This window comes from Zeus faber (genome assembly GCF_960531495.2).
Source record: "Zeus faber genome assembly, chromosome: 3".
Lineage (NCBI taxonomy): Eukaryota > Metazoa > Chordata > Actinopteri > Zeiformes > Zeidae > Zeus > Zeus faber.
Window position 1 is genome coordinate 25662398 of NC_137190.1, and position 26462 is coordinate 25688859.

Genomic DNA, 26462 nt, shown 5'->3' on the forward strand with positions numbered 1-26462 from the left:
AGAAGCAGGTGCCAGTTTGCCAGGTACCAGTTTTCAGGTGCCAGTGTGGCAGTTTCGCCTGCAACAAGCCACCAAAGTGGCGTTTCAGTGACCTCCGGCACAGTGACACAGACAACGGGTTGTAGAAAACATACATGTTTATTGTGAAGAGGGAGCTTGATAGAACAAGCCCCGGGGCAGATAGATATAGGTCATGACAGGGCTCCTCGCTTCTGAGTGTATGTGGGGATGGGGGTTTTACCTGTTGCTTGTTCAACCAGCCAACGAGCAGCAGGTATGCAGCCACTCTGATCCTGGGTCCCCAATTACCTAGATCCAGGTCGGGTGTGGCTGCTCAAACCACACCCTCCCCACACCACAATGAGGTACATCTGTAGAAATAATAATAAACAAAGCTACTGACATTTGATTGAAAATGTGTTCATCTTCACCGCTGATATTTGGGCAGTTTGCAGGAAATACTGATCGAGTATGATCAGAGTTGGGTCATCGATTACCTGCAATCAGATGACATTACAGGGAAGTCACTGCCATCACTTAAGGTGCGATTTGGAAAAACTGGGTAGTTTGATTAGGTGCGTTTTTAGGATTAGGGCAACTGGGGCATAGGAAACCACCTTGTCGCCATTTGATGTTTGAATAACAGACACCATGTTGTTATAAGAGACACCATGTTGTTATAACGGACACCATGATTTTATAACAGACACCATGTTGTTATAAGAGACACCATGTGGTTATAACAGACACCATGATTTTATAACAGACACCATGATGTTATAGAGACACCATGTTGTTATAACATACATCATGTTGTTATAACAGACACCATGATTTTATAACAGACACCATGTTGTTATAGAGACACCATGTTGTTATAACATACATCATGTTGTTATAACAGACACCATGATTTTATAACAGACACCATGTTGTTATAAGAGACACCATTCAAGATTCAAGATTCAAGATTTTTTATTTGTCACATACATATACATACTTTCATACATATATGCAGTGAAATGTAATGTTGTTATAACAGACACCATGATTTTATAACAGACACCATGTTGTTATAGAGACATCATGTTGTTATAACAGACACCATGTTGTCATAAAAGACATCATGTTGTAGTAACAGACATAGTGTTGCGACAACAGACATCATATTCTTATAACAGGCACCATGTTGTTATAACAGGCACAGGTTGTTATAACAGACACCATGTTGTCATAAAAGACATCATGTTGTAGTAACAGACATAGTGTTGCGACAACAGACATCATATTCTTATAACAGGCACCATGTTGTTATAACAGGCACAGGTTGTTATAACAGACACCATGTTGTCATAAAAGACATCATGTTGTAGTAACAGACATAGTGTTGCGATAACAGACATCATATTCTTATAACAGGCACCATGTTGTTATAACAGGCACAGGTTGTTATAACAGACACCATGTTGTCATAAAAGACATCATGTTGTAGTAACAGACATAGTGTTGCGACAACAGACATCATATTCTTATAACAGGCACCATGTTGTTATAACAGGCACAGGTTGTTATAACAGACATCACGTTATTACCTCGCTCCGGGTTGCTATGGGCTGCAGGCCACGCCCCCTCTCCGTGACGCACTTCCGGGAGACGGCGCATCCGGGTCACGGCGCATCCGGTGAACCCTGTCGCAACAGACGTGCCTCACAACCCGGAAACACGGCCCGCGGCCTCCCACGCGCATCGGCGCAGCCTCCGTCCGCGGCCGGAAACGCCCGAGCACACCCGAGCAGCGGCGGTTCGCGCGGAGATCCGGCCGAGCGCCGCCGTACGGCGCGTTGTTTTCATGCCCGGAGAGGCGACCAATCGGCGTGCGGCTGGGAGGAGGCCGGCCCCGCCCCCATCCAGAGCCACGCCCCTAGGAGGAACAGCGCCGCAGAGTGTTGTTAGCGCCTCGGCTGGATGGACGAGCTACTGCTGACACTTCTGTCGCTCTTCGCCGCAACAAATTAAACTTTTTTTTTTTTTTAACCGCGGTCGAGCGAGTGAAGGGTGCTCCGTCCGAGGCAGTCCGCTGCGACAAGTCGCCGCTGGTCGCAGTTCTGCGAGGTAAGTTAACGAGCGCTAGCTGGCGTTAGCGTAGCCTAGCTAAAGATAGCCAGCGATGATGATGATGATGATGATGATGATGGTGGGGGTTGGTTGTTGTGCTAAAATAGCCTTTCGGCTGCTACACGTAACCTTGCCGCGCTAACGCTGGCCACGTTGCTGCCCCGATGCGCTATTTACCACTGTCTTTGTCTCTCGGCGAAATAACCAATAATGTGGGTAGTGGCTGGATGAGCCCCTAATGCTGGGAACTTCGAACTAGGAAGCTAGTCCTCCCATCTGATGCTAACCGGCTAACAGCGGCGATCGCCGTTAGCCTAGCGCGCTAACGCGCATCTGAGCCCCTTGACACGGCTCCCCGCCTTGTAGTTTGAGTTGCCCGCGTTCGGCTGCCCACCCCCAGACAGCGAGTCGAAAGCACAACCTTCCCTTTGACATTTCTACTTGGATAGCGGACAGACTCGTTTAAATCAAATGTTACGCGGTTGCATGTTAACCGAACCGCTCCTCCAGCCGCTCTCGGCACAACTCCTCCCGCTAAGGCAGCCACACAAAACCCCAGCGATGGATATTGTGACTAGGACGGCGCTCTCGGGTCGCTCTGCCGGCTTCAAAAGCGCGCTGGCTGCCGTCTCATTCAGCCGCCGGAGTGTAAGATTGGACGCTTGAGTCGGCGATTACTAATGTTTGCGATCGGCGAGGGGGGGTCGCTTCGTCTTTTTTCGGTGGGACAACCGGGCAGAGCAACCAGCTGAAGCTGGAGCGAATTGGAGGCATTTAAGCTGAGTTCCCAGCCTGGAGGAGGGGGAGGGGAGGAGGCTGCGGCCACACGGTGCCTGCCCTCCTGCTAGCGGCTACATGCTAACTGTTGCTAAATGCTACTGTCAGCTGCTAGTGTGGGCTCCTTCGCGTGAACCGACGCAGCGCTGTGTAAGGCAGCGGTCTCAACGGGGGTCCGCGGACACCCCTCAGGAGGTTCCAGGGAGTCCCCGGCTAAAACCATTAATAGTTAAATTTCAGTTATTTCGTTTACAAGACATCAGCACCATTAGAGGATGTACATGAAGGTCCGTTCTGACCATAGTTTCACGGTGATCTCCCTAACTATAGTATGGAAGTTTCGATTAAGTCATATCCAAGAGATAAAACCTTCCCATATCGGGCTGTGCACGTTTCTAATGTGTCTGTAATTCATGAGTCGTGATCCCCGTAAATGGAAGCTTTTCCTAAACAAACTGTGGCGACAGGAGCGCATCTGAAGAGATAAGATAGTAATGTATGAATCCCTGGAGGGAACATTGAGAATGCGGTGACATGTGCTCGTTTATCAAGTTCCATCATCCCACAGAATAGAATTTCTGTAGGATTTTCCTCTCTTTTAAATATCTACATTTTTGTGGAAGCACACTGTTCCTGCATTTTGTACGTTTTTTTATTAGACTGCTTTTTATTAATGCAAAGTCTGTGTCTCATTGGGACATTGAATAAAAATACAATAATTTCCATCAAAGTTGTTTAAAAGGCAGTAGTAAAAATGTGCAAACAGTCATGCAACGTCGCCATGTTTTGGGGGATTTTCCGCTCAGGACAACAAACAGCACAACTGTACGCAGGGTTCTTGTGATGGTGTTGTTCTATGTAAAGGAAATGTCAAACACAGTTGACCCCGGAATCTAATTCCCAACCCGGGTCAAACATACCGGTTGGCCACAAGACTCATAGTATCGTATATTATAAAAATGTACATGGGTCAGATCCATTCCTGTACCCTCTACTACGATGCATTTGGATTTTCGCCTTTCCGTCTGTGTTTCTCCCACCATAGCCCGTTGTGAGTATGAGGATACAATGAAGAGGAGTTTGGAGGACCAGGAAGCCGTGTTTTCATCCCAGCAGCAGCAGTCAAGGCGCATCCCGGTTCCCGGTGCTGCAGAGAACTTCCAGCACCGTGTCCTAACCCCGTCCTCCGCCGCGCCGGAGGCAGCCGCAGACAAAATGCAACCATCCACTGGCATCCAGTATTCAATCCCACAGGGTTACCAGGTGAGAAGCCAGTCCCTGCTTTCCTGACACCAACTAGGGCTACAAATTGTCCGGGGGTCGGGGTGTTGTCGCCATGGAGATATAATAATGCTCAATGTAAACATAGCATGGGGCTGCAGTGTTGGCGTCATTATTTGTTGTGCTCTGCAAACTTAATCAGCCAATCAGATTATCATGTGACCAAATAAAAAATTGAACAACCAGACATACATAGAAGAGCAGTGGAAAGACTTAAAAACCAAGAAACTAAAAATGAGTTTCATCCGAAACAGTTGTTTCAGATTCAACTTTCAACATTCATTGCACTTTTGACATTGCACAAACTGTACCCGGGAGTATGACACGTGTTTTTTTTTTTTGTTTTTTTTCAAGATTCCATTTCCAAAATGTATGAGAAATGTCCGATGTCTGTGGAATCGGAACGGTAATGCGACCAGGCTTTGATGTGGCGTATCAGCCCCACTCGCCGCATTGTCAACAACAACTTTGAAATGAAAAGTGATTTTACTGACGACCTACTTCTGAACTGTGGGAATGTCACCTGGGGCCCAGAGGAATATTTTCCTGTGGTTTGTCAGGAAAGTGCAAAGTGGTTACAACGTGTGAAGACTAAACCAACGTCAAAGCAAAAGCTGATTGGTCTAAACCAGGAAATTGAATGTCAAACAAAAAAATACACAAGACGAGAACACCAAAACACCAATACGACGACAAAAGAAACTCTTTATGTGAAAGAAGTGGAGTTTGTGTGATGGGTGACAGAGTCTACAATGCTCCGCAATCACACAAACTTAATTCTAAACCTGTTTTATGCAAAATATAAACTATTCGTACGTCACTGGTTTAACATTCATGCCGTGTCTCTGATTTGGTGGAATACAGTTCTGTGTCTTTAATGTTCAGCTGATCTGATTCATAACCAAGTAATTACAACCCATAGTAAGTTAATAAACCGGGAGATCATAGTCAATGTAAACTTGCGTATATTCGGTTGCATAGACCCATGGCGCATTATCGTCCTAAAGCGATCGTGCACTTGGATTTTGTGTGCGTGTGCACGTTGAACCAGTATTGAGCGAGCACCGTCGTTAAGATTTTGCTTCTTCTCCCGTTGTCCTGCAGGTGCCCACCATGCCGCAGAGCTCGGGGGGACACGGGCACGGGCACGGCCACAACAACAGCTCGGCGCCTCACATCGGGCCCCACACCCACAACACAGCGGTGCAGTCCCAGGGGCCCACGGTGGTCCAAGGTCACATCCACCCGCCCTCCACCCAAGGGCAGCAGCAGTTCCAGCGACTGAAGGTGTCTTTCCACGCATCTCTGTGTTCACGTATTTGTGTCTCTCTTGTGTGAGGTGTAGTGGGGAAATCGCTATTATTCAGTTTGACTTTCTTTTTTTTCTTTTCTTTTTACTAGAGTATGTAGAAGTGGAGGGAAGAGCAGGATTCTGTGTTTATGTCATCGCCACCACTACTACTAGTCTACATTCTGTCATTTTGTGTTCCGGGGGTGGGGGTGGGGGGGTTTCTGGGCAAAAAATACGTTGAGTGCCTCAGCATCCAAAGCTATAAATGACATGCCCAAAGCTGCTCAAACAGAATACTGCTGGTGTGAAATTTGCAATGTTTATGTTAAAACTTCAGATTAAAGTGCAGCAGAACGCAGCATTTCGGTCTAAGAGGGGAAGGGAGGAGCTTTTCATGGCCCTATCGTTAAAGGTTTATAAAGCTTTCTGTATTTGGTCAATATTCGCAAAGTTGCAACACTAAAATGATCTTGTTTCAAAAGTATCCTGCTCATTTCTGTCCCTTTTGTGCAACCTTAATTTAGTTTTTCTTGTGTTGTTTTTTTTTTTTGTTTTTTTTTTTGTTTTTTTTTTAAAGCCAGATGCACTCTGCACAACATTTTTTTATTCTCGTTTAGAAGTTGAACTAAAGTTTGTATTGTAGGTTGAGGATGCATTGTCCTACCTGGACCAAGTGAAGCTGCAGTTTGGGAACCAGCCTCAAGTTTATAACGACTTCCTTGACATCATGAAGGAGTTCAAGTCCCAGAGGTGGGTGTGCACTTCAGAGCCTCGCTCTAGCTACAGTCCGCTCCTGGTGCTGAACTGGGACTAAGTCCTTCTCCCTCCACAGCATCGACACCCCCGGAGTGATCAGCCGCGTTTCCCAGCTCTTCAAGGGCCACCCAGACCTCATTATGGGCTTCAACACCTTCCTGCCGCCGGGCTACAAGATCGAGGTGCAGACCAACGATTTGGTTAACGTGACCACGCCGGGACAGATCCACTACATCACCCCCCACGGCATCTCCGTCCAGAACATCCCAGTGAGCGGTGCGCCTAGCCAGCCGGTCGTCCACCACCCGCACCAGAATCTGCAGCAGGCCACCCCGCACACCAACACCCCCCCAGCGGTACCGCCCCAGCTCACACCAGCCAAAACCAGCAAGGTACCCGCTAGTCAGAGCAACTAAATCAATATTGGAATAACTGAAACAATCCTGATGTTTGTGTGCAAATGTGGCAGTTGGAACTCCGCCCTGTTTTTCCCTTTTGATCTCATTTGTAAAGAAATGTTAATATTATGACTAGGATTGATTAGTGGAGCAGTCTGGTGTTGTCAATTAACAGCTCAAAAAAGGTTCTAGCCTACCATTTTTATTTTTATTTTTTAATATATATCCCTCAGTTTCTCCTATTTCCCCAGCAGCCGATCCAGTCCCCAGCCCTGACCCCAACCAGCCAGCCCAACCCATCTATCCCATCATACGCCTCCCCCCGCTCCCCCTCAGCCCAGTCCCACACTCCGGTCAGCAACGTGCCCACCGGGGGGCCTGCGCTGCAGAACAACCAGCCCGTGGAGTTCAACCACGCCATCAACTATGTCAACAAGATCAAGAACCGCTTCCAGGGCCAGCCAGACATCTACAAGGCCTTCCTGGAGATCCTCCATACTTACCAGGTGAGAGAAGTGATCAGAGGGTTTCTCCAGAGTCTCTTTTTCGGAGCACCAGAGCAGAAGCTGTGCTTTTGCATCATACTTGTAAAAATACACTGAATAAAGCAATTACTATAATAGACATAGGGATGATTTTTCCTAGTCCTAGACTATGGTAATGAAGGACTTGTCAGCTCCTTCTCTCTGGTCTTGGTGCTACATCCATAAATCCAAAGATAAACCTGCCTCTGGCCAGGTTAAATTCAAGCCTTCACTTAGACCTAAATTAGCTCTAATCTTCCTTCTGCAAATAAGATTTTTTTTTTTTTAACCCAAGACCAGGACTTTTAAACCATAACTGAGAAAGCAGTTCAGTTAGGCCAGATTAAAAGTCTGATTTGGTCTATGCTTAGGCCTAGTCGGTGTAACTGCCCTAGAGGGTGTTAAAAAGCAGTGATCTCACCCTTATGGTGACTGAAAATTGCAGTATCATTAAAAATGTGTATCGCAAAATACCCAAAAGTGAGTGCTCTGTACTCTTTAAAAAATGGCCTCAGTCTATTTGAAAATTCTTTGCAGTCGCCAACTGCAATGATATGGTTTCATGCTTGCTGTTGCTTTGTGTAAAATCAAAGTGGCACTCTGACTTTTACCTCCCCGCTTTTCAGAAGGAGCAGCGGAACGCTAAGGAGGCGGGGGGCAACTACACCCCAAACCTGACGGAGCAGGAGGTCTATGCTCAGGTGGCACGGCTCTTCAAGAACCAGGAAGACCTGCTCTCGGAGTTTGGACAATTCTTGCCAGACGCAAACAGCTCGGTCGTAAGTGTCCGGCGAGAGCTGTCGTGTATTTTTACACTATCAGTTCTATATCACAGACTCACAATCCCAAACCAGGAACCACATGGAACTATATCATGTTTTAAAGTTTGCTGCGTTGGCATGGCATCTTAAACGATTGCAGTTTAAGATTGGACTCATATATGTATGAGCACCAAAATTGCACGTCTACCTCCCCAGTTGCGCGGTAGATGTGACAGTGTGACCCTTTCCCCTCAGCTGCTGAGCAAGACCACGGCGGACCGGGCCGAGTCGGTGCGAAACGACCACGGCGGCACGGTGAAGAGACCCCTGCTGAACAACAAGCAGCGGCTCAACCAGAACGGCCTGCCCCTCAGGAGACCCTCTGCAGTGGGCGCTTCGCCCCCTGTCAAGGTGTGGCATTTTAAGATGACCTCGCTATGACACAGTTCTAACCGAATATTCATATATTAAAGTGATGCTCTGTAATACATTTTTTCGGGCTGCATAACTGCATAACACTGGACATTTGTATCGAACCACTTAATTCCCAAATCAACATGGCAAATATATTGAATGGAAAACTTGAACTTCGTTTCGTCGTCGCCCTTGCAGAAGAAACCTAAGATGTTGGGGAAGGACCACGCCGTGGCTGAAGCCAGCAAGCACAGCACCGGCACCGAAACTCTGTTCTTTGAAAAGGTTAGTGTTGCAGGCTTTGTACCAAGTCCTTGAGGCACTTCAAGTGCTTGAATTTGTCCTCAGAAATGTAGGTACTGAAATACCTTGAAAATCGCCCCTTTTATGCTAAAGTGCCTGAAAAGTACTAGGGAAAGACATGATCATTGAAAACCTATGATATTCCCCCTGGTTTTATTATTCAAACGTAAATACACTTTGTCCAGAATCAGAATAGAAAGCAAACACTTAGAATTGATATTAATCCTGAAATGAATAGATTTTTTTGGTGATAAAAGATGACAATGAAATTAGGATTATATTTTAATTAATGATTACATTGAAAATTGATTTGTACTTAAGGTACTTAAATGTCCCTGAAATTTATTTTGTAATTCCAGAATTAACCCTGGTATTGTTACCATTGATATGATGATTATTATTATTATTAGTGCTATTATAAGTGTTATAGCTTTTTGTTCTTTCAATACAATTATTTTTTTGTGAAATAATGACATTATATGAAACATAGAGAAGACATTTTCTTTTGTCCTATTATTATTATTATTATTATTTTTTTTTTTTACAGTGGCCACATTATTTCCAGAATAATATTCTTTAGTTCTTAAAGTCTAATGAGGATCTTTGTGTTTCAGGTGAAGAAGGCTCTGCAGAGCTCCGAGGCGTACGACAACTTCCTGCGCTGTCTGCTGATCTTCAACGAGGAAGTGATTTCACGCGCCGAGCTGGTGCAGCTGGTCATCCCGTTTCTGGGGTAAGGTCTTAAAGACCCCGTCTGTAGAACCTTGGACAGAGCCTGTTTTTTATGGTGGAGTCTATTGATCTGTGATCAATTTACCTTTTGTGATTGGTGCCATGGAATTTGAGACATCACATTATGGGATTTATTTCCAACTGTTTCCCTATCAAATGTGCCTACAGGTCCTTTAAATGTGAATCTCATGTATAATTTGGGGTGTGATTGACAGAAAATTCCCAGAGCTTTTCACATGGTTCAAGAACTTTCTGGGCTACCGAGAGTCCAGCCACGTGGAGAGTTTCCCCAAGGAGCGCGCCACCGAGGGCATCGCCATGGAAATCGACTACGCTTCCTGTAAGAGACTGGGCTCTAGCTACCGAGCCCTGCCAAAGAGTTACCAGCAGCCGAAGTGCACCGGGCGAACACAGCTCTGCAAAGAGGTGAGTCGGTTGTTCTAGATGGAATATTAAGCTGGTCTATGTAGTTGGGCTGGGGGGGGGCAGGCAGGCATTCTTCTTAAGACAAAAGTCTTAAGAAGAATGTTCTTAAATGCAATTCTTCATTCAGAACAATCCATTTGCTTACTAACTTCATCAATTTCTTTCTTAGAAATTCCGGAAGCTCTTTCCTCAATATATTTTTAAGTTTCCTTGAGGTTTTGATTGCTTGCAGCAGATATTACCAGCTAATGCATATAACTATTATTACTATTATTTGATTGATTCCAACTATATAATTGTCCTTGTCAGGTTTTGAACGACACGTGGGTGTCCTTCCCGTCCTGGTCAGAGGATTCCACATTCGTCAGCTCCAAGAAGACTCAGTATGAAGAGCACATTTATAGATGTGAGGACGAGCGCTTTGAGGTGAGGTTGACAGCTAGAACCCAGTCCACAACTCTCCACCGTGTGCTCATTTCAAGTTAAATATTATACTTTATTTTACCAGCAAAGTTCATGGAGTCTTATCTTTTTCAAGGAAGTCCTGGCCAAGGTAGCAGAACAATATAAAAGTGGTGGTTTTATACAATGACACATCCTAGGGCTGGATGATATGGCCAAAATTATCACACAATACCCAGTTCTCATGATACGTTTTTTTTATATTGATTCACATAGATAATTATCATAATATATATTTTATAATATTAATGCTCAATTTAGAGTTTTAAGTGTATTCTCATGGCTTTACGTTAAATATGGAATAAAAAACATAATTAGTATGTGAACAAATAAAAAAGATAAATAATCTGAGGAAGAGCCGCCGCGTCAGCTCCGGGGGGGGCGCTGTAAGTTGCCTGGCTGGAGAGCGCCACGGCCGGGGAGAGAGCTGAGGAAACCCCAACGCACCTGGACCCCAACACTGGACAGACCATTGGCTGTTCGTGTCGTTTCTTTGTAGGTAGAGGAAAGCGGACTCAAAAAAACGTATATAAAAAAATTAAAAAAATCTCATAAATATATCATCGTTATAGTGGAATATTTTATCGTAAAAATTATCAATAGTTTTATTGCCCACTCCTAATTACTACAATAAAACCAAAATAGGCAATTATGACTATACCTTTATTGACCGATCCAATTTTCAGTTGGTGAAAACTAGTATAAGAAGCATACCAATATATTCTACCAACATACAGTATAACCGCATAACGATGTTGGAACTCTGCCCGTAGCTGGACGTCGTCTTGGAAACCAACCTTGCCACGATACGGGCACTGGAGGCCGTGCAGCGGAGGCTGTCGCGCATGTCTGCGGAGGAGCAGCTGCGCTTCCGGCTGGACAACACGATGGGCGGCTGCTCCGAGGTAATCCACCGCAAGGCTGTCCAGAGGATATATGGCGACAAGGCCCAGGACATCATCGACGGGCTCAAGAAGAACCCCGCCGTCTGCGTCCCCATCGTCCTCAAGAGGTCAGTCTGTTGTTACTACAGCTGCCCCCAGAAAGTCAAGCAGCGAGTTGGATCATCGGTCAGAAACCAGTCAGTCCACTGAGATTCTTCTAGTCGAGCAGTCCTTTTTTTGTTATTTGTTTTTTTTTTCAGTGAGCGTTCTTAACAATAACAGGATAAAACAGATAGAAGCTTGCACAGGGATAACATTTCAATGAGGAATTATAAATAAGGTGAATCATAAATATATTTTTTTATGTGTGTGAATTGCCCGCGTCTGGACACAGATACAAACACAGCGGAGTTGTCATCCGCCTCGATGGCGGAGAGCCGTGCACTGTTCCTCCAAATAAAACAACTAAAATCAGTGTCGGGGCAGGGAACGGAGCACGACTCGTAAACTCATTAAGATTATTTTCTGCGCATAGTGCATGGAGAGGGGGAGATCTGGGAGAGAGTCATCTATCTCACCTATGGGAAGAGCTGGCCCGGCCCTCTGTTCTGTAATCTCTGTTAATTACTGTCCTGCAGCAGCGAGTACCTGGAAAAACGACAAACATATTCTCAAGCCCTTGTTAAATGGTGCTTGGCAAAGAGTGACTGAAGAGATCCCTGCTGCCGTGGGCATATTTTGAACTTTTTATCCTCCCCTGTTTAGATTAAAGATGAAGGAGGAGGAGTGGAGAGAAGCCCAGAGAGGTTTCAACAAGATCTGGAGGGAGCAGAACGAGAAATATTACCTAAAGTCTCTGGACCACCAGGGTGTCAACTTCAAGCAGAACGACACGAAAGTGTTTCGCTCAAAAACGTTGCTTAATGAAATTGAGATGCTGTATGATGAGGTAAGAACAAATACCTTACTTGAAGATTAATGGATATATTGGAAAAGCAAATGTCACGTCGTATGCAACACCTTAAAATGTACTTGAGTGTTATCCTTCACTGTGTTAAATTGATTTTATTGATAACTTCTTCCATGTTGGTCTCTCAACATCCTCCTCATAGTAAATGTCTTATGCTCCGCTCTGTCCTGCAGCGCCAGGAGCGTGCGGCAGAAGACGCCATGGGGCCCCCGCCCAGCGGCCCGCACGTGACCCTGCCATACGACGAGAGCCAGATCCTGGAGGACGCCGCCGCCCTGATCATCCACCACGTCAAGCGGCAGGTGGGCATCCAGAAGGACGACAAGTACAAGATCAAGCAGATCATCCACCACTTCATCCCCGACATGCTGTTCACGCGGCGAGGGGAGCTGTCCGACGTGGAGGAAGACGACTGCGATGAGGAGGAAGAGGAGGCCGAGACTGACCGAGACGGAGACAAGAAGCCCAACGGGCTGCCGAGCGCCGGTGGCGGCAGCAGCAGCACCACCAAGTCCAAGCTGCTGTTCAGTGGCACGGGTGCCCAGAAGCTGAGGGCCCAGGACGACGCCTACAACCTGTTCTACGCCAACAACAACTGGTACATCCTCCTGCGCCTGCACCAGATCCTCTGCACGCGGCTGCTGAGGATCTACGGCCAGGCCGAGAAGCAGATTGAGGAGTATGCTCGCGAGCGCGAGTGGGAGAGGGAAGTCCTGGACCTGAAACGGGAGAAGAACGAGAACCCAGCGATCCAGCTGAGGATGAGAGAGCCCAGTAAGTGCAGAACCAGGAAGACCAGGTCATCTCATTAATATAGAAATAGGTTTATTGATGGTGAATATAGTCACCCACCGTTAACATCCATAATGTCATTATTATACACATATTTACATAACTTAATTTGTTATTTTTGAGATGAGTTCCAGTAACACAAGCTTTTCCGTTGCTTGGCAACAGTCGGTTCCGTTGCGGTCGTAGTGTGGGAACTCGCCCAAATCCCCACTCCACACAGTAGAGGGTCTTAGCTCTCCATGTTTCAAACTATCCATAGAAAAGAATTGTAAATGTGGCTTTATCTGTTCATCAGTTCTTATCGATGCTTTCTAGTTTTGGCCTCATTTTTCTTTCATAATTGATTTGCTTGGATTTCCGGGTTTTAAAGTTGCGTTAAATTTACTAAAATCATCAGCCTTGGTCACCGAACATGACCCCTCTGTCACTGTGCGAATTAAGGTTATTGATCACACAATGGCAATAATCGTACACTCACTCACTCACATGACTGACTGTCGTTCTCTCTATCTCTCCCAGTGGACGTCGACGTGGAGGACTACTACTCTGCCTTCCTGGAAATGGTGCGGAACCTTCTGGACGGCAACATGGAGCCCGCTCAGTACGAGGATTCCCTGAGGGAAATGTTCACCATCCACGCCTACATCGCCTTCACCATGGACAAGCTGATCCAGAGCATCGTGCGGCAGGTCGGTGCTCTGAAGGGTTTATGTTAGGAGTGCAGTTCTAAATGCATATGACCTAAGGAGGATTTTTTTGTTGTTGTTAAATGGCCATTTGGTTTGATTCACAGCTCCAGCACATTGTGAGTGATGAACTGTGCGTGCGTGTGACTGATTTGTACCTGCGGGAAAGCGGCAACAAAGCCACAGGGGGCACGCCGTCTACCCAGACCTCCAGGGCCACGGCAGAGGGAGGCTACCAGCGCAAGGCAGAGCAGCTGATGTCCGACGAGAACTGCTTCAAGGTACCAAATACATATCAGTACAAACTGTGCGGTGAAAAGCAGAGGGGGGGTGCGTCCTACTTCTGGAAACTATGCACCCTCACTCAGGGTTGGGCTCTGTTGCTTTCATTGCTTTCTTATTCATCGTGTGTGTGTGTGTGTGTGTGTGTGTGTGTGTGTGTGTGTGTGTGTGTGTGTGTGTGTGTGTGTGTGTGTGTGTGTGTGTGTGTGTGTGTGTGTGTGTGTGTGTGTGTGTGTGTGTTGCAGCTGATGTTTGTGAAGAGCAGAGGAAGTGTTTCTCTGGCGATGGAGCTGCTGGACACAGAAGAGGAGAACTCAGATGAGCCGGCCGAGGCAGAGGTGAGACGTCCTCCTACTTTTGTAATACTGCAGAAATACTTTCCATCCATTGACTGCTCCAACAGCACCGACCCTGATCATGGTCCAAATGTTTCAGAAGAGCATTACCTTGCATTATTCTGTCCCAGAAGTCCGAGGTGTTTTTTCAATCTTCAGCAAAGCACAATATATTGTGATTTATTTCACTAACTTCACAATTTTGGCATTCAATTTATTATTTCTACTTTAATGTCAAAGTATTGGCATGTCTCTGCTCAAAAACTCTGACATCAATAAATTGTAATGTAGTCTTTGCAGCAACAGCAGTTTTAAAAATGGAACGCCGCCTCCTTGCGCAATGCACAGTTAAGCCAGCAGGTAGCAGCAAAGGCCAATCCCGAGTCAACCATACAGGTTGAAATGAATTAAAACTCTACCCACCATCAAAGACATTGGAGCATGTTGCAACTTGTTACACATTTATAAAAACTTAAGAGAATCTTATTAAAGAATATTCAAGTTGCATTTAAAACCTCAGGGTTACCGAATACTGCACTTTAGGTTTAAGATCTACTTTATCATGTTTTACTTCCATATGTCTGACACACTGCTTGGTCTTCCCCATAGCGGTGGTCAGACTACGTGGGCCGGTACCTGAACTCGAACTCGGCGTCCCCAGAGCTGCGTGAGCACCTGGCCCAGAAGCCTGTGTTCCTGCCCAGGTGAGGCTCCGGCCGCGTCCCTCTTGTCTCCGCCTCCCTATGCGTCTGCCGTAAGGTTTTAGTCGACACAGCCAGCCATTCCGCTGTCGACGAGCCGAAACCAGCTGCCAAACAACCGCTCACTTTCCGAGCTAGACACGACGGCACTTTTGCACAAGCCCGCGTTAGGGGGCCCTCCGTAATCACACATCTCCTGTGCCCAGAGAGTTCTGCCTTATCCCGCTGGACAGACGCCCACGTTGGCAAGGGGTCTGTCTGGAAAGGTGTTTTTTTTTTTTTTTTTTTACAAGATTATCTCTACGTCCGAGGGGAGACTGTCGCCGTGCCCGCCTTTCCTGGCGCGTCTGGAGAGAAGCTCGTCGGCCGTCACCCTGGAAGGGCTTCCGTTTCCGTTGTTGGTTTTCTTTTTAACCTCTGCCTCACGCAAAGAAAGCACTTTATACGGCCATATTTTTAAACGGGTGGGAATTTATTTATGCTTCGACTCGGTTCCTTTTTAATAGGAGTTTTTTATTTATGGATATAACATTTTTAAATGCCGTAGGCTTAATGATGCTTTTTGGGATTTTTCTGCTGGAAACACAGTAGTTGAAACATTAGGTTTGATTCTTCAGAATGTGTATTGTATTTCGATTTTATTTTCATTATTTTCAACTGCATAGCTCAAAAACTCTGGAGGTTTTGAGTGCGTAAGCGGAAAGCAAAACAAATGGGTACCACTTTTGTTACAAGTCATGCTAGTCATTTGTATGGGGACCCCTGGAAGCCTCGGGGCCCCGTCTCCAGAACTCAAGCCAACACGGGACCCAATTTTTTTTTTTTTTTTTTTTTTTTTTTTTGCCGGTCACGCCCTGTGTTAGTGGCTGTATTCATATAGCAGGTCCAGTGTGTGAATATATATATATATATATATATATATATATATATATATATATATATAAAAATCACTGTTGAGAAAAATGTAAATGTTTGAATGTCAATTTGTTTTGAAGTGTATCATATATTCAGTATTATGTGTGTAATCATTTGAAGTGAATACAGTACACTCCAATTGCAGATTTTTTGTGTTTGTTTTTTTGTTTTTTCTTTCTTTTTTGTATGGTTAAACTTTTCCAACAGGTCAACAAGATAAGACTCATAAGATTTAGAAAATCCCTGGTCAAGCACATCACCAACAACACTTGTACAGTAACGTGGGGCTTGTAAATAAAATGGTGTATGGAAGTGTATGTTGACATGTTGGCGTGTTTCTTTCCCCGACACCTCAGAGCGTCGCACGGAGAGGGCGGCTGGGTCCCAGATGAGTGTTTCCCATCGATAGCCCATCTGTCTTTGGTTCGCCAGTGCTTGTAAAACATGTTTGAGATGGCTGTCCATTACCATAAACATTTCAGTCCAATTTATTTAAAGACCCAATAGAGATGGGGGGGGGGGGGCTTTTCCTCTTATTCAACCCATTGCATAAATCTGGTGGTTGCCTGGCTGTGATTTATTTCTGGGCTCACCCACATTCCGGTTCTTTCTTTCCCATCTCAAATCTATGAGAGGTCAGCAGCACTAAATGACTTGTCCCTCCTTATCCACAAAGATCCAACAAGAAAATCAGTTTCTGTGGCAGTTACGTTTGGTTTTCATTGCATGATCATAACACTCCACATTGTCAGTGAAAGTATGTGCGCATCAAAATATCCCCCCAAAGAAATTCCTAACATCATTCTGAATTGGTTACACATCTGGCAGCGATATTATTATTATTATTATTATTATTATTAATAATAATTTTTCAAGGTGTTTCTCACATTTTTTGTGAAATTGGCCTCATTGCCGTGTCTTTTAAGTGAAGACCTGAGTGCAAAACATTATGCTTCATGCTTTCCACTCCCCCCTCCCCCTCCCCCAGTGCCCTCTGCGGTAAGTACACATTTAAAACTTCCATTCAAGCGGAATGAATAATTGCATTTATTTTATTTTATTTTTTTATTTTATTTTTTTTTCTAAATGCCTGCATCGAATCAGGATCGATTTTTAGCATTTTGAGCAGAATCCTGTTGCATTGGAAGTACGGTAGAATGTGGATGTGGAACGGACGTGCACTGTACAGAACTGTTACTCCTGCTGCCTCTGCTGCTCTTATAGATCCACATTTCCCCACGAATGACTTGACTCCCGATCTAATTCTAATATTCGGTGAGTTGCTGTGCATGGGTTTTTAAAACACTTGTTTAAAGGGACAGTCCTCTCAAATTTTACAATACGTTCTATGTGTCAAAATAAAGCCGTTAACTTCTGTGTGTATAATGTGGGCGACCCCCTCCCCCCTCCCCCCAATTGCACTGAAACACATTGCGGAACACAAACCAGCTCTGTGAAGTACACAGGAAGGAGAAATTGGTCGACTCATTTCTAGAAATTTGTGCGAACTTTCCCTGTAAACGTGCTGTAACTGTTGATGTATGGGGCTGGGGGGCTGGGGGTTATTTTTTTATTTTTTTGTTTCTTTGTTTTAAATCGCTCTGTATCCAAATGGCTCTCTGCTCTGTTCCGGTCACCAGGAACCTGAGGAGGATCTGGAAGTGCCAGAGGGGCTGGGAGCAGCTGCAGCAGGAGAGGATGAGCAAGTCAGAGCGGCCGCCGGGCGACGGTGGCGGCACGCTCAAGATGGAATGCATGTTCAAGCTCAACTCCTACAAGATGGTGTACGTCTGCAAGTCGGAGGACTACATGTACCGCCACACGGCGCTCACGCGGGCTCACCAGGTGGGGGCACGATTCTGTTCACTTTGTACGCTTTGCCTTTGCTGCCGAGTCTTCCCTGAGACATTGTTTGAGGCTCTGTCGTTGAGGCGACCGCGGGCCGTGGAGGGCCGCGGTGATGGAAGAGTTTATTACCGCCGACCGTTACACCAGCTAAGTCAGCGATTCAAATCCCTCCTCTCGCGCTGAACGCACCCTGAATATTTATAGTGAGATCTTCCTTTGTGCTTGATGCGTCATCTGCCTTTGCAGAGGAGTGACTACATGAGCCACACAAGCTATCTGGAGCTAACATTCATTAACTTGCTGTCAGTCTGTGGAACAGTTAAAAAGTCTTGTGTAGATGGGAATATGTAACCAATTAAATTCACATTATTGAACTTCAATTGAATTCAATCTAGCATTGACTTTAAGGATGCTGTAGCTCACGGGGATAGAGGGGTTAGAGCAGAGGTCTGGGGTCAGTTGGGGTCATGTAGTTGTAATTCCTATGGCGCTCCATTGTGACTGATGAGGGACATTTGGTATATTTATACACATAATGATCTTTCCATAAAGAACATTGAAGCCTCTTTATTCACTTAGTTGGTTGCAACTGGTCGCACCGGTGTTGTCCATAACGATGACCTTCATTCCTGCTCCAGTCTCAGCAGCAGGTGAACACTCGCCTGCACCGGCGGTTTCAGACCTGGTTGGACAAGTGGGCCAAGGAGCACGTGACGGGGGAAATGGCCGCCGATAACCGCAAGTGGCTGATGGGAGAACGCAGAGACGGTCTGCTGCCCTGCACCACCACGCGCAACCCCGAGATCCTCCATTACCTCGACGTCAACAAGTACCGGGTGAAGTATGCGGCGCCGTAATCCACAACACTCTGCTGTGATATAATAAGACTTCCAGACGTGGATGTATATCTGCAAGTGGATTATTCCCTTTGTTTGTGTGTGTGCGTGTGTGTGTGCGCGCGCGCGCGCGTGGCCTTTGTTGGACTCAATTGCCAAGCTTTGAGTGATTGTCAGTTTTCCTCGGGTTCACTGGTCCGTGGAGTGTAATTTAAAACAATAGAAAAAAAAAAAAATAGTGGAAATGATTTAAAAAAAAAAAAAACAAAAAAAACGGTGCCTCCCCTTCAAAGACTGTTAGGCTTGTAATATTAGAGATGTTCTAGAAACCCCCCTCTCTTAGTGGTCCAATAAGAGCATCACTGTGTGTTGCCTGGTGGGAAGCACTTCCCTGTCGCCTGTTAGTGATTCAGAACTTATACAAGAAGAAGAAGAAGAAAAACTGCTTTTCGTGCTGGTGCTCACTTACTTAAAACTTCTCGAGGACCAATAATTCCGCGATCAGCATGTCAGAGGAGAACACGGAAGGGTTTTCCTCAGTATTTCACTCAGAGCAGCAGAGTCTTGTACAGATGTTTACCTCGATGAAGATGTGTTTGTATTAGGACGTGGGGCTTGTTTTGGCTTCCAACTGTAAAATTGTACATCCTGTGAATGTTTTCTTCGTGGGACACGGTTGCACCAGTGCACTATATTGTATATGGTCAACATTTCTGGCAACTCCTGGGCAGTGACTCGGCAATAACGCCAGTGAAAAGGTCTCAAGTACCGCGAGTTCCGACTGCCCAAACACTATTTGTAAATAGCTTGTTCATAAGGCGGCTTTTATCAGAGATGCTAAGTGATGTGTAGCCGACGTTAAAAAAAAAACAAAAACAAAAAAAAACACAACAACTTTGTACTGATTTATAGCTAGAGGTTGCTAACAAAGTATATGAGGAAATGCAAACATTTTAACCACAATTTTGACCAAAGGACATTAGAGACCGTTGTTTGTGTTGTCACACGCGTATTTCAGTTATATTTCTGTTCAGCAGGACGTTGTTTGTTTTTTCCTGATGACGATTTAATGCATTTATTTAAGGCAGCGCTATGTCAAGCTCAGTCTGCTTTCTCCCCGTGTAGTTTTACAAACGGTGAATGTAGCCAAGCAACAATGTATGTTTGTAAAAGCATATGTCTGTTTTTTTTACTGTACTGTGGTTTGAGCAGTACGTTGTGTTTTTTTTCTTTGTTTTGTTTTTCTGCTTGGATCGTGCCCCCCCCCCCCTCTTTCTGAAATGGTTGCGTGATGATGGACAGGCCTGTCTCGTTACACACCTTCACCGACTCCAGTCACCGGGGTCTCACGCCACCGATAACAATTGCAAAGTCTTTGCGTTTTCTTTTTTTTTTTTTTTTTTTTTTCTTTTTCTTTTTATCCCCAAATATTGTAAACAAATAGAATACGACTCCATCAGTTGTATGGTGATGCTACACGTGAATGTCTTGCTTGTAACTTCTCTACGGTTTAAGCAAGAAGGTAAACGAGCAATAACATCATTTAAGTCTCCTAGTTTTTCTGTTTTCCTGCTGTTGTTTTAAGAAGTACAAATGTGAATGTCATTTTCCCTTTTGAACAGGGATGTTAAGCAATGACTTACTGTCGCCGTGTTTCCCTTGGCTCTGTGTTTTGTAAATTTGTACATGGATCTGTAGATATTGGTGATCAGGATAGACTTTACAGGATTCGGCCAGTGGTCCCCGTCAGGCTCCATGGAACGTTCGGAATATGCAGCTTTTTTTTTTTTTACAAAACTCTAGTTTACCAACTCCTCCAACCAGAGAGAGAGAGATTAACTATTTAGTCAAATTGATGTCTTTTCAGAATAAAAGAAAAACAAACCCTGCATATTCGAGGCCCCTCTAGGACACAAAAATGCTTGTTTTGTAGTTTGATGAGAGGGGTTCATGCAGGAAAAATCTCACATCACATCCCCTCTCTCTGACCTTCCCTGATCAACACCTACATATCTGTCAACGGAACCTCGTCACATATTAAATCTCAGTTCAGGGTGAAAACAAAATAATTAAGTATACGATGGTGGCCAACCCATTATCAATACACACCGGCATACTTCTCGATACGCACCGATTCCCACGAGCCACAAATACGAAAAGGTTTAGCGTCCTCGCTTGGATCAGTGAGCGCCGAGCCCGACGAGCTTCATTCTGATCATATTGTTACCAGCTACAGACAATCCTGAAACGGTTTCCAAACTCTTTTTAATTTTTTATATTCACCATATTTAATATGGAGTTCTACAGGATCCACCGGGGAGCTGGATTGTACATAAAGACTTTGTTTTTCTACCCCATTAAATGTGTCTCCACTCTTTGCCATGTCTTTTGTCTACTATTATGTTGTACATGTGTAGTATGGTGTTTGGCATTAAAATATTATGTGAAAAGACTGAAAGGTATTTGACCTATTTTTTTCTTTGTCATAAGGACACTGAGCTGTTAAATAACCCCCAGAAACATTAATTAGAATGTTGTAGCTGTTCCAAAAGATGTAGGACAGTATTTGAAGACCAGAAAAGGTTTTATTTCCAAAACTAAAAAATAAATACAAAAAGGAGTATTTCCTCTACAAGCAGAGTAGACAAAAAGCGTTGTAGATGTGAAAACAGGTCCATGAGGTGTGGTGATATATTTAGGCGTTGGCCGTTATTTTGGTTCCTTCCCAACGCTGCGGCAAATTGCGCTACGCCCGGGCGTAGATCCGGGTGCACACCACATCGTCGGCTCCGAAGGTCTGGAACAAAAGGATGAGAGCAAAAACTCAAAAAAACCTAACTGCCAAGAATGACTTAAACTGGGTGAAGCAGAGGAAAACCCTCTTCTCCCTGGGATTCCAGCGAAAGCGCCTTCTTTTCCTGATGGAGTTGGCAGGGCGAACTGAACTGAACTGATTTTTTTCCAAAGTAATGGGTTTGTATTCATTTACTGAGTAATCTCGGTAACTAAGTAATCTCTTTATTTTAAAGTGGTAATCCGTGTTATTTTGTTTAAATTCAATGTTTGTATCTTTTTTTTTTTTTTTTTTAATCTGGCACTTTTTAAGAAACAGCGATTCAATGTGTCTGCATCACACATGTGTTCCTCTACATGCCTTTTCCATTGTTGGTGGTGGGGTCTGCCTTTCCTGGCAAGAAGTCAAAAATCAGAAGGCATACTTTTGAGAAAAGAGAGAAACATTTGTGGTCTCGGATGCAATTCTGGCATCCACCCAACACAAGATCTCGTGGATTACCACTTTAGGTTTATAGCAAATCACGTAAATGTTCATAGTTTCCTGAAAACTAAAGGCAAATAAAGTACCATAGATGTACACACATCTCATATCAGGCTCTATTAAAGCTTTTTAGCGTTAGATATATTATATTGACTCATCAGGCAAGTCCTGGCCTTGCCTGATGATTCAATACATCACATGTACCTTTGTTCGGGAAACGGCAATGTGTTGTCTTTTGCCTTAAGTCTGTTGCACTGACCAGTAAATAGATTTAAAACATTGTGATGACGCTATACCAACCTGACACGCCAGTTAATAACATGGTTTCCTAAAGAGGAACTGGGAATTACAAAAATGGATAAATAGCCCCAAAAAAAAAAAAAAAAAAAAAGCATCGCCTAGGGGTTAGGAGGTTGGCCAAGATTTACGGCCGTCTCGGGAGCGCGGCATTATGGCACCTAAAGTTGTCAGCGCCACATGTCATTATCTCGCGCCGTGGAGCGAGGAGGCGGCCGAGGCGGGGAGGAGGCCGAGGCGATTAAAAAAAACAAAAAAACGGGACGACTCCATCTGCCGTGTGGCGGGACGCTGGGGGAGACATTAAATGGAGGGCCTATCACGCTCCATTGGTGTCTCCCAACACAATGATCAATGAGGCCCATTACGACACACACTAGCATACCCCCCACCATACCTTTACTATCGCACACACTAAACTGAAGCCTCTCCCACGTCCTAATGGGATTCAAGAATCATAATTCATATTTACTGGTAAGCAGTTTGTGAAAGCAAGTGTTGAGTTTCAGGTCAGGGAGTCCAGTCAGCCCCCCCGACATGTTGTCTTCATTAAAACACCCACATTTCCCTCCCGAACTGAACTCTCCTCATCTTCGTTCCAATACGCGCGCTTTGCTTGTTATTTTCACATTTTGTAGGCGCGTCCGGAAGAACAAGGAGATTTGTTTTGAGTCAGGTAGCTTTTTTTTTTTTTGCCCCACCCCCCCGTAACTAAACAGCTCTTGTGGTCCCCGCTCACATTGAGACGAAGACGTGGACTCGGCGCTCCCGCAGCGACTCCTCCGGGGAGACGATCGCACTTGGCCCGGGTTTGACCGAGCCCGAGGAGGAGGAAAAAAAAAAAAAACTCTCGCATTCTTTTACACGTAGTGTTCAGCAGGATTCCAGATCGTTTCCCTCTCTTGTTTGGGTCATTCTGATGATCATATTCTGCTTTTCCCACAAAGAACATCAAGTTGGGCTGCTCAAGGTCAAATCTCGCTTGGATGCTTATTCCTCAGTGCGAACCCAGGTCTTTGAGCAGCTGCTAAACCTACTGAACGGATGAAGTTGAAGACTTGGAACAGCACGTTTTGTAATTGTTATTACATTTATAAAGGTCAAATGTATTGGATTTTGGCAAGTTATTACAAAACGCAGCATTCAATTTTACCATCCATTTCAAACCCTACGAGTTATTACCTCACCATGGTGATCAAAACCCGCCCGGCAGGCCTATAATATTGCGTTTTACCGCTCCAATTTGGACAAAGCCGCACTCCCTTATCTTAAATAAAAACAGATGGATTCCACGTTTGTTCAAAGCCCGTATCTGCGCCCAATCCGGCGCGCCGGCCTCCCTCTGGATTGCCTTTTCCGCTGCGGCGTCTTTGAGACAATGAAGAGGACGTCGCCGTCGCATCCAAACTGGACGGAATAATGATTGGAGCGGCTCTCTCTCTCCCTCTCGCTCGTCCAGCTGGCCCATAAAAGCCAGGAGGCCCAGATGTTTACAGGAAAAAAAAGCCATATTGTCTCAGCGGTACGACCGGAACGGGGACGGAGGTGTTCCTGATGAAAGCAAGAGCCTCCGGTGCTGCTCCGTGTCCGGGGACTCGCCGCCGGCGCCGCGTGGGCGTCGCATCAAAGGCAGAAACGTCCTCCAAAGTCCGGCCCGGACAGAAGTGTCCGGGTGGAGCTCGGGGGGGGGCGGGAAAGGTGTCGCGGCGAACGACAACGGCGCCTCTCACCGCTGGTTCGAATCCGAACGTGCTCGTCCCCTTCCCCCCGACCGGACGCAGAATCCGAAGAGTCCGGAACGCTCGCCCATAGTGTGCGAAAACCATGTGGGGAACATTGCCAGAGAGGCCAAAGGAAAATCAAAATCTTTCCTCACCAGTACGAGTTCGTCCCCTCTCAGCTCGCGGCTCCAGAAGGTCCTCGGGCCGTTCCCGCTCAGGAGGGTTTGTCTGCAGTACATCTTGTTCTCCGTCTCCCACGTGGCCAAGCTCTGTGGACGGCGACACCACGGATTTGGGGTTCGTTAAAAGCACTTTCACTTGCTTAGCCCTTTTCTCCGGCATGCATCTCCACGAACCAACGGGGAGGTCGGTGTTGAAGCGACGTCAAAATAAAAGGGGTCGACATGGGTGCGGGGGTCCTTCTGTTTACCTTGTGTCCCCCTGGTTCAGTGAGTATTCCTTTCAATTCGATGAGCATTTAGAGCCCGTTTGATTAGATTTTGACCCCAAACTGAGAAGATTTGTATCGTCAGATATAATTTAGTCCCAAACGTTCGTACCTGGTGCTAATATCATAATAAACCATGTAAATGCAGAGTTTAACTTAACAATTTTGCTGGGGGCTTCCTGGAACCCCTTGAAGGATCCCAACGGGGGGGTCCCCGGACCACACGTTGAGAATCGCCGCCCGAGTTAACCCACGAGACTGAAATCGGCCCGCTGCGGTGAGGGTGAGGAGACCAGTCAAATGGTCGCCCAGAGCCATTACCTTGCACTTCCTGCCGTCCACCGTCTCCTCGCTGAACTCCTGGCCCACGAGGAAGCTGATCTCGGTGGTGCGGACGGTGGTGGAGGTCTTGATGTAGAATTGCTCCCCGTTCTGCCGGATCTCCACGTGGGGCTTGGAGGCGGCCACCACCGCCACCTTCCTGAGCATGGCGTTCACACCTGCGGACACAGACGGGACTCATCAGGCCTCTTATCATCGCCATTAACTGGGAGGAGTGGTGAGCGGATGAAAAGCTCCCGAAAGCAAAGGGGAAGTTACAAGGGTGGAAGGGGAAAAACAAGGGTGTTTTTTGGGTTTTTTTTTTTTTGTGCCCCGAGCAGTAAATTCACCACCCCCCCCGCCCACACACACACTGCTTCACCAGCCCTGCCTTCTGCGTGTCTCGTCATTTAATATGGGACGGTGACGACGACGGGTCATTTGGATCTCTGGGTTGATGCGAAGCCACAGCGTTGACTCAGAGTCCCGGAGTGGAATTTGACTTCTCCGAAACCCGCATTTTCCACCTCTGGATCAGGTGGAAAATCTCAGGTGGAGTCACGCTACGGTGAAAGCAAGACATCCGTGGCACTTTTTTTTTTTTTTTTTTTTTTGGGAGGACTTAACAGTATCAAACCATAAATTCCAATACAACCGCTTCTCGGAGATAGCTATCAGCAGATGTTGCAATTACGGGGGGTTGCGATGACAAGGTGACGAGGGCCAGGAATGCATGCAATGCATGCAACAGGGGACATGATGGATTCCGTCCTGAAAGACTGAGAGCGACGAACTCCCTCCTTCAGCACGTTGCAGTGCAAACAGTGTATCTACAGTATCGCTGCATGCCATCCTGACATGGCAGAATGAGAGAGAGAGGGAGAGAGAGCGAGCTTTTGTTCTCTCTCTGCAAATAATGAAGATGACTTTCCCACGGAAGTCATTTCATTCTGAAGTTCTCGTGCGGGGGGGGGGATCTCTTTGGATTTCCAGAATTATGACTGATTATTTGTTTATTCTGTATATATTCTTTTGGATATATATTTGACTATTTCTGTTTTGTATTCTCTTTTGGCCATTTGTATATATTTGAACATTTGTATTCTTATTTTTAATTACATTTTTACTTTTTATTCAATTTGATTTTATAATTGTTTTTATTCTCAATTATTTCGAAGTTGTAACCTTTTTTTATGCCTATCCTCTGTAGTGAAACGTACAGAAGAAATTCCCACTGTGGTATCTGTAAATGTACCTGGCTGAATAAACTAATTGATGACTCTGATTATTATTATTATTATTATTATTATTATTATTATTATATTTGTATAATCATTGACATTGAGTGGATATGAGGTCTCAACAAATAAACAAAGGCAAAACAAATATGGTTTGTTTTGTGTCCAACACCATCTGTGCAAGGAGCGGCCTCCTCGCTCTAACTCATTTAAAAATGTCCTTCCATCTCAACAAAATAGAAAAAGGAACGTTTCACTTTTTGAAAAATGGGAAAAAAAACACAAAATAACCGCGCACCCCCCCGAAATTGTATGAAATTCTATAATACATTCTTTAATAGTTCAATCTTCAGATCATTTTAAGTAAAATAAATATAAAAATAAATGCATCACACATTCTAGGCTTTGATCACCCAAAAATCCCTGAAAGAATGAACCTTTTAAATCCGTTGTCAATCTCAAAGGACGGAAGTCGATTTCCTTACCGAGAGCTTTGAGCAATTCGTCGAAGTTCTCGCTGCTTTTCATTTTCCAAGTGCCTGAAAAATTGGGCATTTTGTTTTTTTCCTCCTGCTCGGCACTGATCTCTCCTCCTCTTTGTACAGTATCAGCCTCTGTCTCTCTGCTCTGCTCCCTCTCTTTCTCCTCCACCACCTTCTCTCTCTCTCTCT

At 45.3% G+C, this 26462-nt stretch overlaps 2 protein-coding genes across 2 annotated transcripts; one reads left to right on the forward strand and one right to left on the reverse strand.

Moving 5' to 3' along the window:
• The first annotated feature begins 1973 nt into the window (after positions 1-1973).
• Positions 1974-19771, forward strand: LOC307228263 (paired amphipathic helix protein Sin3a-like). Its single transcript, XM_079997882.1, has 21 exons — positions 1974-2112; positions 3938-4155; positions 5278-5460; positions 6108-6214; positions 6297-6612; positions 6870-7124; positions 7769-7921; positions 8159-8314; positions 8516-8602; positions 9235-9353; positions 9568-9778; positions 10088-10204; positions 11014-11252; positions 11890-12073; positions 12268-12868; positions 13406-13575; positions 13680-13853; positions 14100-14192; positions 14799-14893; positions 17446-17650; positions 18292-19771. The coding sequence occupies exons 2-21, from the start codon at positions 3961-3963 to the stop codon at positions 18508-18510; spliced, it is 3879 nt and encodes a 1292-aa protein (XP_079854008.1). The 5' UTR covers positions 1974-2112; positions 3938-3960; the 3' UTR covers positions 18511-19771.
• Positions 19772-21060: 1289 nt separating this feature from the next.
• LOC307228068 (cellular retinoic acid-binding protein 1) lies at positions 21061-26408 on the reverse strand. Its single transcript, XM_079997568.1, has 4 exons — positions 26277-26408; positions 24554-24732; positions 23940-24053; positions 21061-21286 (listed from the first exon to the last, which is right to left on the reverse strand). The coding sequence occupies exons 1-4, from the start codon at positions 26344-26346 to the stop codon at positions 21236-21238; spliced, it is 414 nt and encodes a 137-aa protein (XP_079853694.1). The 5' UTR covers positions 26347-26408; the 3' UTR covers positions 21061-21235.
• Between the last annotated feature and the right edge of the window lie 54 nt (positions 26409-26462).

Excerpts from the sequence above, each read along its gene's own strand:
- LOC307228068 (XM_079997568.1), bottom strand. The coding sequence starts at position 26,346 with ATGCCCAATTTTTCAGGCACTTGGAAAATGAAAAGCAGCGAGAACTTC. Across the intron at positions 24,733-26,276 it reads CGAATTGCTCAAAGCTCTCG|GTGTGAACGCCATGCTCAGG; the intron begins GTAAGGAAATCG and ends CTGTGTCCGCAG. Across the intron at positions 24,054-24,553 it reads TGGACGGCAGGAAGTGCAAG|AGCTTGGCCACGTGGGAGAC; the intron begins GTAATGGCTCTG and ends CGCCGTCCACAG.
- LOC307228263 (XM_079997882.1), top strand. The coding sequence starts at position 3,961 with ATGAAGAGGAGTTTGGAGGACCAGGAAGCCGTGTTTTCATCCCAGCAG. Across the intron at positions 7,125-7,768 it reads AGATCCTCCATACTTACCAG|AAGGAGCAGCGGAACGCTAA; the intron begins GTGAGAGAAGTG and ends CCCGCTTTTCAG. Across the intron at positions 12,074-12,267 it reads TTGAGATGCTGTATGATGAG|CGCCAGGAGCGTGCGGCAGA; the intron begins GTAAGAACAAAT and ends TCTGTCCTGCAG.